The 13,634-nt window shown below is 36.6% G+C and overlaps 1 protein-coding gene across 1 annotated transcript in view; it reads left to right on the top strand.

Annotated features, from left to right (window-relative positions):
• Nucleotides 1-13,634, top strand: part of LOC128018116 (transmembrane protein 132C-like) — a 193,961-nt gene that overhangs the window by 153,878 nt on the left and 26,449 nt on the right. The window contains exon 6 of the mRNA XM_052603486.1: nucleotides 7,950-8,093. Within this exon, the coding sequence (XP_052459446.1) occupies nucleotides 7,950-8,093 (144 nt within the window). The remainder of the gene's footprint in view (nucleotides 1-7,949; nucleotides 8,094-13,634) is intronic.

Below are 13,634 nucleotides of genomic sequence, written 5' to 3'. Positions count from 1 at the left end.
AACCCGATCCAGCGGGATCAATGGAACTACAGGTGTACCCACAGTGGGGCAGTGAGGTGGAGCAGACAGCCCCAGCATGGGAGGCGTAGTGTCCCTTAGCGGGGGCGGAGTGCACTTGTCTGACTCCAAGTAGCAAAGAGGGCATTAGAAGGCAATGCGTTATCGAGCTGGCTTTGCATGGAAACTTGTAAGGGGAGAGGAGAATGAGAGCGGTGAGGAAGCATGTCACCAACTGTTGTTTGTGGCCTCTTGGGACCCAGAGGTAGAGGAAACAGCTCTTCGTGAACAAGGGGTTTTCCCCCGGCCCTCCTCCATGGGGAAGTAGTGGTCCTGCTACCATCTCCTGATTAGCTGCAGTCCCCAGTTCAGGGTCACCCATTTCAGGAATGCCACTTGGCCTGATGCTTAGCAGGTTTAGGGGTAGAGATGGGCTGCGCCGCCCTTCTGCGGCCGTCTCCTCACTGCGGCCAGAGTGAAGGCTGCTGCTGTGGCCGAGCGGGAGTGGCAGAGACCAGGGGGGTGCCTTCAGCGATGAAAAGGCTGAGGTGGCTGTGTGGGCGGCAGAGGGCAGCAGCAGGCTGCCAGGGCAGGATGGCCTCAGACTGCCAGGGTCAGCCATAGGTGGCACTCCTGGACCAAAAAAGTTGACATCACCTGACCCAAGGAGCGCACAGTAACCTTCGTCGCCCGGAGAGCGAGGTCAGTAGCAGTGCGCGCCTCCTGCAAATCCCCTGGGTCAGCACTGCCCTCGTGCAGCTCTTTGAACAGCTTGGCCTGGTACACTTGAAGGGTGGCCAAGGTGTGCAGGGCAGAAGCGGCCTGAACGGTTTCGGGCAGTTAATGGTTGCCCTCCATGAACTAATCACTTCCTGGTGCACTTCCAGAAAAAAAGGAACCAGCAGGGGGTGCTGGCGATCAGCATGAGCAGCCCCCAGGAACCAATCATCCAGTCTTGAGCACTCTGGGCAGGGAGGAGGATTCCAGTAGAGTGTGATGCTCTCAGCTGCCCGGGAAAGCACGGCTGTCAGCTCGGGCTCGGACTCGGGCAATGCTGGCACTCCCGAGGGAGGCAACGCAGCTGAATCCTCGTTTCCCGAGGACTCAAGCTTCCTTGTGATGCAGCGATCGACATAAGCTCTTCCTCCTGAACCCCGAATGAGATATCAGGAGCCTGAGAGGGTCCAGGAACTCATCCAGAACTCAACAGGCTGTGGTGTTTGTGAGGGGGGTGTGGCCCAAGGAGGCTGGCTCGTCGGGGAAGCCCACACGGTAACCCTCAGATCACCCAGGCCACCAGCCGAAGTAGCCCTCTCACAAGAAGAGGAGCTAGAACGCGGTGTGGTAGAGGGGACTCTGTACCTTTAAGATAATCGAGTGTCGATCTTAACGCATAGATGGGAAAGCTTGAATGTGAGTTGCTCGCACTGCTCCTTATATACCCGCTCTGCTTGGGGGAGCTCACGATGCAAATTCCACAGACCAAGGTACTCGACGTATTATTGGGTCATTTTGTAACAAACGCCGCAGCCTCGGGTGAGATCCCATTCATCAGTCTCTTTCTGACATAACGTAGAATGTGACAGACTGAAAGGGAACAGTTAAGATATAGCATTACAAATGTTTTATTTTATTTTATTTTTTAATGCTGTTCTTTTAATTTTTAAACTTTCTGTTCATCAAAGAATCCTGAAAAAAGTGATGTGATGCATGCACCAAAATTTTGAGCTACACAAGTGTCTTCAACATTGATAGTAATAAGAAATGTTTCTTAAGCATCAACTCAGCATATTAGAACTAAATTAAAACTGTATGAATGATGTTGAAAATTCAGCTTTGCATTACAGAAATAGATTATATTTTAAAATGTTCAAGTAAAAACTGATTTAAAATTTTAATATTATATAACAATATCGCTGCTTTTACTGTATTATGTATTTTCTCTTATATAATTCATACAAGAGTAGACTACAAGAGCACAGTTCCCATAAAGTTAGCCATTTGAGGCAAGTTTTATTGCATTTCAATCAAGTTTCTTAGCTGTCAGTCCATTGTTATTCCTAAATAAGCTTTACATAGAGGAGGATTTACAATATGTTGACATAATGCAACACTAGTTTAGCCACAATTCTGCGACAAAGAAAGGTAAATGTATATGGGACTGATGTTTTGTCTGCAACTTATAAATTAAAATTGCATTTCCCATCTCTGAATAAGTTTTCCAGCTACAGTATACAGTAAACATCCACTTCACTAGAGCAGATGAATCAGGCACTAGACATTAGGGGCTTTGACTGGCAAATTCGGCATAGAATTATAATATTCCAGCACTTTGACTATTACACTAGTACATCTCAAAAGCAGAGATTACTGCATGCTCTTTATTTTATTGTATATTTTATGGCTTTTACCTGAACAGTTGGGACTGAATGAATAGCTTTGGTGGGTTGGAGGCTGAAAGACACGTCTCTGTGCCAAAGATGTAATTTTCTTCCCTTTTTTCATCTTACATTTGCACATGGCCCAATTTAAAACGCCTGAAAGGAACTCGAAATTTTGAATTCAAAGTCAAAGCCATTTTTCTGAGATTTCTATAATCTCCGTTGTATTATTGATAGGTCTTAGATCTTTTGTACAGTCAAAGTTTTCAGTTCATGGCTTAAAAGTCTGCTGGGTTTGTTTTGCTCTGAGACTTTACTGGGACCTTGAAAATGGATTTTAGCATATTTACTTATTTGGTGCTTCCCGGTGTCCCTCAAGTAATTGAGCGAGCAGATTTGTGGTAATGAGACACAATTGAGGAAATCTTTACAAGATATTGGCAGCAAGATGCGGCCTGTTCAAAAGCATTTTAGTCAATTAATTGTAAGGTTTGCGCAAAGCAACTTACCCAATCTAGTGGAAACTGGCCCTGCTGTTTGTTGCTTGCAAGTTTCCAGAGGATGTCAGTACTTTGGCTTTATAATGCAGTGGCTTTGACTCTCACCTTTCTCTGCGTGTCTACTGATGCTGCTCACTAGGAAGGATCCTCAATTTCCACTGTTATTCTGTTTTATATTACTGTTTAAAGTTTAATGGTGCTGCAGAATTTTAATCACAAATTTGTCTGAATGAAGACAGAATTGGGCTTTCCAAAGAGAATTGAGTGAAAGATTGTGAGTTGTGCAGATTAAAACAAAGAAGAGAAAGAAGAGTCTTTGATGGAATGAAAAAAAATTCAAGAACTTCTTGTAGAGGTCATAGGCCATAATTAAACCTATAGGCCTAAGTGGAGATAACTAATTCAGCAAATGGCATGGTGCTTAAAGGAAACAATAATTTTCAAATGTTAAGATTGATACACTTTTCAGGATTCTGTAATGAATAGAAAAAAAAGTACTTTAGATAGAAATTTTAAGGAACTATTTGTAAATGTTTTACTTTTGATCAATGCATCCTTGCATAAATTTATTAAAGGGGTAATATGATGCGATTTCAAGTTTTGTTTAAGGCCAATGTTCTGAGTGGGACACTAATCACAGTATAATAAGCGGCATAACATTACCGTTACACGCTTCAGGCATTCAGCCAATCACAACGCAATGGATAGCTGGCCAATCAGAGCATACCTCGCTTTCAAAGCAATGAGCTTTGTAAAAAAAAACAACAAAAAAACGACACATTTCAGAAAGGCGAGGCATAGAGGAGAAACAAAAATGTACATTATGCGGAAAATAATGTTTTTTTATTATTATTTTATTACTTTAAATTGCATAAACACATTTAATTACAACAAATACACAAAATAATTTTAGCAGCATCATATGGCCCCTTTAAAAAAATTATAATAATAAACAATTCTTACTCACCCCAAACTTGTGAGCACAGTATTACACATATTTAGAAATATGAAATACATTTATAAATACTTACCTTTGTTTATAAGCAATAAGTATTAATTAACTACATATGTTTTTTTATTATTATTATACAGCAGAGATACTGAATATTTTGGAATGATGACAATCTAAGTTTTAAATCAAATCACTAAAATAAGCAGTTTAAGCTAATGTGCATGAATTAATTAACTTACCAATTGTTATGGCATATTTTTTCTACTGATGTTCAAATTAAAGGCACTTTTGAACCATCCAGGAAGGAGTTAAACTAGTCTGCAAAATAGTTTGCAAAATAAAAAGTATGCCAAAATACTTTAAGTGGTGTAGTCTAGTGTAGTCAGGTCATAGACATTGACCTTTCTGGTGTCTAGGCAGTAGGCCAGAAAAGCCTCTTTGACTAGTCAAGGTCCATAAAATGAACAAAAGTAGCCATAAGAGGCAGAACTCAGCATTTGACTGTCATGTCCTTGAGAGTGAGCTTGTTTCATAAATTCCTCCATTAGCTCCTGGGCTTGCCCTGCAGCAGGCTTTCTATCTCGCCCATTAAAACCCATCAGGGGACAGGCCCGTAAACAGTCCAGCCCTACAACTTTGATAATGGCCGTGTCTGTGTCTGTATCCAATTGCGGTGGCCATCTCAGCCCTCTCCTCTCTCTACTGATGTCCCACTGTGGCTTATTACCAGCATGCAGTGATCTCGTTCTTGCTAGCAGCTAATGTCCTGCTGCTCACATTTATCCTGCTGTGAGTCTCCTAACCCCAAGCACGCAGACAAACAATCCACACGCACACAGGCATGCACACTTGCTCTGGCTCGCTCTCAAGGTCTGCAGCCATTTAGCCCATCAAGTGCAATGATCTTAGCAGGACGGCAGACGGATGCTTGGGGGCATTCGGGACAGAGAGCATGAAGGGAGAAAGGCACTACGGATGAAGCGTTTAGTGATGTATGAGTCAGGGATTTCCCTCAAAGTCTTCAAATCTTGGGCTTAATTGAAATGAACACACTAGATGCTGTTTTAACTATATACAGTTTTTGCTGCAAATTTTTATTTTTTTAATGACAAGGCCAGTTTGATTTGGGTTGTAAAATGCAGTGTGGAGGGATTCACCAAGAACATGATGATATTTTGAAAGAAGCCTGTTATTCTTAATACTGAATTTATTTGATAAAAAATACAGTAAATGGTAATATTGTAAAATACATTTGTAACAGTGTTATACAATTTAAACTTAAAAAGTAAAACTGTTTTAGTTCTGAATATATATATTTTAAAAAATCAGCATCAGTTTTGTTGTTTCAGTGTCACATGAGCCATATATATATTATATTTAAAAGAAATTAAAAATACAATTTGTAAATACATTTTCTGTAATATGCTGATTTGCTGCTTAATACTGTAAATATTTATTATTATTATTATTATTATTATTATTATTATTATTATTATGTGTTTTCTTGCTTAATCTCTATGCATGACAAATTTTATTAAATATCATTTGCATATTATTTATTTAGTTTTTAATATTTTATTATATTTTAATATTATTTCTTTTATTTTAATATATTATGCAAAAAGCACGAGACCGTGGAGTAGACTTGAAATTGGTCTTATCAGAATCAAGTAGCCTACTCCAGAAAACCCATTTATATGTCTACGTTTAGCTATGAAGGCAAGCCTTTTAAAAATATCCTCAAAAATATTGCAAAACAAATGCAATTAGAACATTTGAAGTGGTTCCCCCTAGCTGAAATGCTATAATGAAAGATAGTCTAGTTTAATAAATAAACTAATTAATTATTTATTTTAAAATGCAAAAAAAAAAAGTTTTCTTTTAGCCAAGGGATACTGCATGAGTTTTCCATTTGTGACCACATACAAGAGTTTATTTACTTTGAGCCAAATTCTGTCTCAAGTAAAATGCCTTCACAGATTTCACTCCTCTCTTTCACTGTCTTTAAATTATTCAGCGCACAAAAACATCTCAAACATTTATAAGCCCATTCTTAGAGGGATGCATGAGAAGTGTGACCTCCCTGTTTGGCGTAAAAGACTGGCTCAAACCGACTTGAGATAATGGATGAAAGCATAAACACCGAATTCTGTTCAGCGGCATACACACAGACATGATCCAGGAATTAAACCGAAAAAGAGTCTTCCAGTAATAGCATTAAATGACAGGAATCAAGCCCTGTAAAGAGCAGATCAGCTTATAAAAGAAAATAAAAATATTATATGGAAAAAAAGCATAGCTGTCAGGATGAATTCATTTCCTTTTATTCCCTTTCCACATCATATACGTAAAGAGAGAACTCTCGGAGACAGGATAGAGATCCAGAAAGTGCTGCTTGCAGAAACGGGAATAATAAGGCAGAGAGTTGGTGAGATGGTGATAAGATGAGTTTGTCATTACACATTCATTGAGATTATGTTATGTCATCTCTCGCTCTCTTATAAAAGAGTGAATTAAAGAGAAAGAAATGAGTATGGAAAGACAGCGCTTACAGTGAATGAATACCGTCTGATTGCAGTAACCGCGCTGCCGCTGTTGGACATTGAGGGCAAGCAGATTGGTTAATTGAAAGTGATCTGCTAATGAGGTGAATTGACTACATTACTCACGTCTGCCTGTCTCTCAGGGATGGCACAATGGGGGCTGAGTTTCTCATGCCGACTGTAATGTTCTCAATTACGTGGTTGTCTGAAACAGTGTGTCTCCGTGGCTGAAAGGTTAAGGACTCAGGCTGTTTCTCTTCTAATGAACCCGCTGCCCAAACTGTCAAACAGCACCCCTCTACCCACCGCCTCTATCCTCTGCTCTTAGACGTCTTCTCTTCTGCTTCTTTTGTAAAGTAATTTTGCAGCCCCTCTCTCACTTCATGTCATCTTCACTGGGAAATGTACTGTGGAAATTAGGAAGGAAGGAAGGAGGAATGAAATCAAGTTCAAATGAAAAAAAGGAGAGAAGAAGAAAATATTGACTGAAAGACTGAAATAATGTATATTGGATGGATGGAAAATTAAAGAATAAATAATGAAAAAAGAAAAGAGAAAAGAAAAAAGGAGGGAAGAATGAATGATGCAAGGAAGGAACAGGTAAAAGAATGAATTAATGATAGAAGGAGAGAGTATAGAATGAAATCAAGAAACAAGGAGGGAAGAGGATTTCATGAATAATAGGACTGAACCAGTCAATGAATGCTGGGCAGATGGATGGAAAAAAAGAAACAGAAAAGTATGGAGGGGAAATTAATAATGAAATGAAGAACCGAAAGAACAGATGAACAAAATGAAAAAATTAAGGAAGGATAAAAATATGGAAGATTGACTGAACTGAATATATAAATGAGCAAATGAATATGAATGAATAGAGGAACGTGGGAAAGACTGAAACAATGAATGAAGGTCATATGGATGGAAAGAAAGAAGGGGTGAATGAAAAATGAAAAGAAGGAATGAGGAAAGGAAGAATAAATTATTGTAGGAAAGAACAGATAAAGTATGGAATGCGGGATAAGGGATAATAAAGAACAAGGGAAAGGGAATGAATGAAGTGTAGGACTGAACCAACGAATAAAGAGAGTGAAGAAAAAAGTCAGTGAAGGAACAAACAAATGAATGGAAGGAAAGAAAGAATGGGTGAATATGAGTAAATAAAGGATTAAAAAGTATTAAATAGAAGGAATGAATGACTAAACCAGTTTATATATATATATATATATATACTTTGTATATGTATGTGTGCCTTGTATTAATCACTACTAGTGAAAAAGTGCCGCTCATTTGATTGATAATCATGCACAAGGGGTAGGCTTATTATGTACAACTTTATTTATTTTTGTATGATTGATTGTCTGTGAGGAATGAAAAAAAAAACAAAAAAAACAATTGGCCAACTGTAATATGGAAAGAATAACAAAACCAGGAATGATCCAAGGAATGAACCAATCAATAACTGAATAACTGATTCAACCATTAAAAAGAAAAAGGCATAAATGAAGGAAAGAAGGACTGAATTATCAAAGAGTGATGAATGAAGTCATTCAGATGTTTCTTATGCCTGTGTTTGCAGGAAACGGAGATCCTGAACACCGCAGTGCTGAACGGGAAGACGGTGGCGGTGCCGGTGAAGGTGGTGACGGTGGACACAGACGGGACGGTTACAGACGTGTCAGACGCTGTGAAGTGCCAGTCCACTGATGAAGACGTGGTTAAGGTCAGTCCTCTGAGTGATTGTCCCTGCCTCCTTCAATCATTATGATTCACTCACATGAACAAACAAACCAAAGCATGTTGTGTCATGTTGACTTTTAATCAATATGATAGGATTCAAATGATGCTCACAATAAATTTCATTTATTTCTAATGAGGCTTTTCCAATGATTAATGGAGGTGATCATTATTCATTATGTCAGGATGCTTATTAGAATTGTAAAAAATGCTTTAAGAATCAATCTGAACTTGAATGGATCTGTTGGTAAGTTATTTTCAAAGAAATTGCATCTCAATGACACTCCTCAGTCATCCGTCCTTCTCCAGCTGTCTGTTCTTACTCTGACACTTGTTTAATAGAGATCCATTTCTCTATTTTTATATCAGCATGTTACAACAAGCTGGCAACATGTCATGTGTTATCCCTTGTGAATAAGGAGTATACTTAAGCAAAAAGAGTACTTATTACAGAAATCATATGCAGTAAGTGTGAACTGAATGTAATGTTTTTGGACACTCAGGAATAGTTCACACAAATTTGGAAATTTCCTAAAATATATGTAATCTGTAGATGAGTTTGTTTCTTCGTTGGAAAAGATTTGGAGAATCTTATTACTCACCAGTGGATCCTCTGCAGTGAATGGGTGCCGTCAGAATGAGAGTCCAAACAGCTGATAAAAACACCACAATAATTTACAATTACCCCACACGACTCCAGTCCATCTATTAACGTCTTGTAAATAAAAAAGCTGCATGTTTGCAAGTAACGAATACATCATATTTAATTTTAAACTATTGTCTTGTGATTCAGATTTTTACTTTTTTTCACTAGAGAAAGCATTAATATGGATAGAGGACTCATATTTTAGCCTGGAAGCAAGAGATTATTGATGGAATTATTACAAACACTTATTTTCACTTACAATAATTTATGGACTGGAGTCGTGTGAATTATTGTGATGTTTTTATCACCAGTTTGGAATCACATTCTTACAGCACCAATTGAGAAGATTTGAAGTACACTGCAAGTGCACATTGAATAAAATTAACTTCTTATTCACAAGAGTGCCACTGACCGTTGTGTATCTATAATTTTCTATAATACTTTTTGGGTTTCTTTCAAATGCCTCCAGCTGGAGCTCGGTCACATATGAGCTCAGATTCTATCATGGCGTATATAATTATTATATGTTTGATTACGCATGAGACGAAATTTACTGAAGCTTGTTTGTAAACAAGAATAGATTGCACAATTTTTTTTTTTTCTTAGAGATGGTAATTTGAGTTTGACAGGCCTATTAAGTTGAGTTGAGGTTATTTAGACATGTAGTTCTCTCATTTTAAATGACCCAAAAGACGCAATCAGCTTCCACTGTGGGAGTGATTTAATGCCGGCGACATTCGTAAGAATGTTTTTAATTGCTAATTTCAGTATATTTCTTCAGTTAAAAACACAGCTGTGCTTCAGTTAACTCTATCTTAAAAGCATTAAAGGCTTTGGTCACATGCAAATGATCAAAGCGTTGTACAGTATATGTTTGCATAGACTGCAATAATCCAACATTTGGCCTAACATTTCATTCATATTCATGAGTAAAAGTTTTATCTTATCCCAGTTCATACTGTAGCCGAAGATGTGCAAATTACTTTGGATATGCCGTGAAAATGGAATATGTGCAGTTATTACCTGAAGGAGCTATTTCTACCTGATATGATTCTTAAAATGACTTTGGTTGGTTTAGTCTAATGTAGTCAGGCTGATTCACTCATTAAATAAATAACCAGCTAATAAAACCAGCTCGTTTAGATGTCACCACATGAAGCACATATTTAGCCTGCAGTCAGAGTGTCCCTCCAGTTTAAAACTTAACTTTGAACTGTTACCTTTACCAAAGATAAATGTTTTTAAAACCAGTCATTATTTAGTGATGCTTGAGGTAAAGAAATTACATCTTCAGTATTTCCTTTATGTGGTCTGACTAGAACAGTACAGGGCAAAACATTATTCATCACCTGCTCTGTAAAAATATACTATATTAATTATAGTAAAAATAAATAAATAAATAAAAAACCTTGGTTGGCCCCATTTTGCTATCCCATGATACCCCAAAGTGTTTTTTTGTGTGGTTTTCTTTGATTTTTTTTTATTTGATTTTATTTTAATTTGTTTAATTTGTTTATGTAAACATAGCATATAATTAAGTATTGCAATTTTTTCAATCAAACCATAGCTGACAATGTGAAAATATATTTATGAAACATGAGCAGAATGACAAATAATTTGAACTGATGGGGATTAATGTTATGTACAAGTGTGGAATTGTAGCTCAATAATGTAACACACGTACACACTGATGGATCTGCTTGGATCACAATCACTGTAGTGTGTTAGAAAGATATGAATTTTCTATTTCCTTGGAGACTGATGCTCTGTGTTCTTTTTTTTATAATTATAAAATTAATGAAGGAAAAATGCTATAACGAGAGTGAAAGATTGGAAATTATTTTTGTTTTCCCAGAGAGTGTTTGTGTGTGGTTGGGGGGTGGTTCTTCCTATATCATGACTTCCAGTTTAGATATTGGATCATTATGTACTATTTGGATAATTTTCTCACAATTAATTTAATATTTAATACAGAAACTCATCAGCCTGCCTGTAGCCAAACAATAGATAGTTAAAGAAAATAAATGTAATGCATAATAGACAAAATTACACAATATCTTTAGCTGAAGCGGGAGTGCCAAAATGCTGAATAGCTATACTATGCTGCATTATATCATGTTGATAAAAATTTGCATTTGTATCTTTATTTAGCAGTGCTACGATTGGTGAAAGCATTCTAGTTATCAGTTAGCATTTGTGCAGTAACGTTTCTAGGCATAGGTGAACTAGGCAGTCGTCTAGGGTGCCACCAGCTGAAGGGGCGCCAATGAGTGCACACACTGGCACTATATTTATCAGGGTATGCCTGTATGCACCCTGGATCAGATCACTGTCAGTTGATTCCTGATTGATGCATGCAAAGTTTGCATTTGGAGCATTCAAAACTCCATTAGATCAATGGGTTCTGTCAGTGCTTTGGCAAGGCACATCATCGTGTGATTAACATTAATGCGACAGACGGCCTGTATTAACAAAGTTACACATCCAATGTTTTTCCCCAACAGTTTCCCAGTTGTTCACTTGAGATATATAACAGCTTAGAGCTGTAATCGGGCCTTAAAAGTTAGGCCAGACAGGACCCGAGCCCGACAGGTTTCAGCCCGAGCCCGACAAGTACATTTTGAATGATTGACAGCTTTTTTGCCCGTTTACAGCCCGACATTATTCAAATGTGCACACACACAGCTCTTTTGCCTTTTGTCAAGAATGAGTCATTTATACATGTTTTAACATAATTTATTCATAACTAACGTAGACTAGGCCACTTGGAAGTTGGAATAAAGAAATAAAATAAGTCCTCTGCTCTGTGACATCCTAACATCTCAGCACTCTAAATAGACATAGGCTCATTTAGCCTATAATAGACCAACACACCATTAAAAACGAGTCTTTTAAAAAAAAATTAAATTAAGATAAATTTTAAATTAAGATGAGTATTTGGCAATAACGAAAAGGTTAGAAACAGCCCTGCATTCATGCATTCTAAAATACTTATAGGACAGCTTTATTTAAAATAAAAAATAAAAAATTGTGAAGTAGTTGTTTGCTGCATGAGGTCACAGATTCTGCATGTGGCGTTGTTTTAAATATCTGTTTTGCTGATGTAACTTGCTTGAGTAGCAGTCTGTGTCTGTAGTTACTAGCCACACAACTCAACATTTCTACAGATTTTGTCACAAATTGTGAGAATAAGTAAGGTTATTCTGACATCAACTTCAAATCAAAGCGCCTGAAGTTCTTTTAATCTTGTCACAAACTGATGGATCAATTTCCAACTTCTGAGAACTTCAAGAGCATAAAGAAGTGTTTGATAGTTGACCTTGATTAAAGTATGTAATTCTCACTTGTCATATTTCAGTTTTGAGATTCCTCTAAGCTATATGCACTTGACATTTGCACATGAACAAAGAAGAGCACTTCCTACACATCCAAAACACAATGTCTTCACATCAGTTGCTTATTTTTAGTTTTTTTTTTCTTTTGAAATGCCATTTTTCTTCCTAATACAGTAGTTTTAATATTTCTCCTAATTTTTTTCCCTTTCCTTTACTCTTTTTTTTTTTTTTTTTTTTTTTTTTGATCTAATATTGCTTATTTAAAAAATAAATAAATCAAAATACCAAAATTGTCCACACACTGGGGGACAAACAAATAGGCCAAGGCAGAAATAACTTTAATTTAACATCTACAAGGTGAAAAGGGTGCATAAAAAGTGAAAAATGTCTTAAAAACAGATCAAAGTTTTTTGATGCAATTAAATAAATAAATAAATAAAATAATCAATTTAAAGTGACACTTCATAAAAAGTCAACTGGCAGTAGAGTTATTTTATTTACCTTTTCTAAATATCCATCACATTTGGTGCTTGGTAAAGGTTAACTTTGGATTGTCTTTACTTGGTTGTACGGTATTCAGAGCAATACTGTATTTTGGGGTTTGTGGTTGGTGAGATTTTTTAAAAAATCAGTAATGTTCTTAAATATTATTATTTTTATTGTTACCTTTTTGATATTAATGCTGAAAACAGTTGTGCTGCTAAGTGTTTTGTGGAGACATGGTACATTTTCTCTCAGTTTTAAGAAAGTTCAAAAGAACAGTGTTTTAGTAACAATCTAAGTTGTACTGTCACTTTTTGATCAATTTAATGCATACTACCTTAATAAAAGTATTATTTCTTAATGGACTTTTTATATCTTTGGTATGATATTAATATTTTTTCTAATATTTGTTCTTTGTGAACCCTTTTTCTGCTTGTTTAATTCACTTTATTAGATGAGCTAATGCAACACTTTTAATTCATAAAGTTTTTGCCACATCATTTGTAATTGCATGCAATCCTTTTAAATGTGTGAAATGGAAGTTTACACACTTTAATTGTGTTGGGACTATGTGAATAGTTTTTGGCATAAACTGAACCTGGGCATGGGATTTCAATTTCCCAGCATGCTCTGCATGAGGAGTAAATCTTAAAATGATGTATTATTTTATGTGTTTTTGAGCAAGATGAGAAAAGAGAGATTGTTTTGCACTTAATGTTCCATTATGTTGGATTTTAGAAGTTTCTGTTATTTTGGAGTTTGGGGAGTCAATGTGGTGAAAACTGGAGCCTGTGCTCAAGGAAGGGCGGATCAATGTTGCTTTTTTAATGAGTAGTTTTTAGTAGTTTTTTTTTTCTTGTGATGTATGTTGCATAACTGTATATTAGATGCAATAAAGTTGCATTTAGCATGCTAATGTGCTATTGCTAACTACATTAGGTTCATTTGAGTTACTTTGATATGTCTAATTGTACTGAGGTTTACTGAAATCAGTTGCATAAAATGTTTAATTTGTGCTTCAAATAAATAAATAAATAAGTAAGTAAATGTGCATATACAGGTG

Source organism: Carassius gibelio, chromosome A8 (assembly GCF_023724105.1).
Source record: "Carassius gibelio isolate Cgi1373 ecotype wild population from Czech Republic chromosome A8, carGib1.2-hapl.c, whole genome shotgun sequence".
Taxonomy (NCBI): Eukaryota; Metazoa; Chordata; class Actinopteri; order Cypriniformes; family Cyprinidae; genus Carassius; species Carassius gibelio.
The sequence above is the reverse complement of the archived record's forward strand: the minus strand, read 5'-3'. Positions and strand labels throughout refer to the sequence as shown.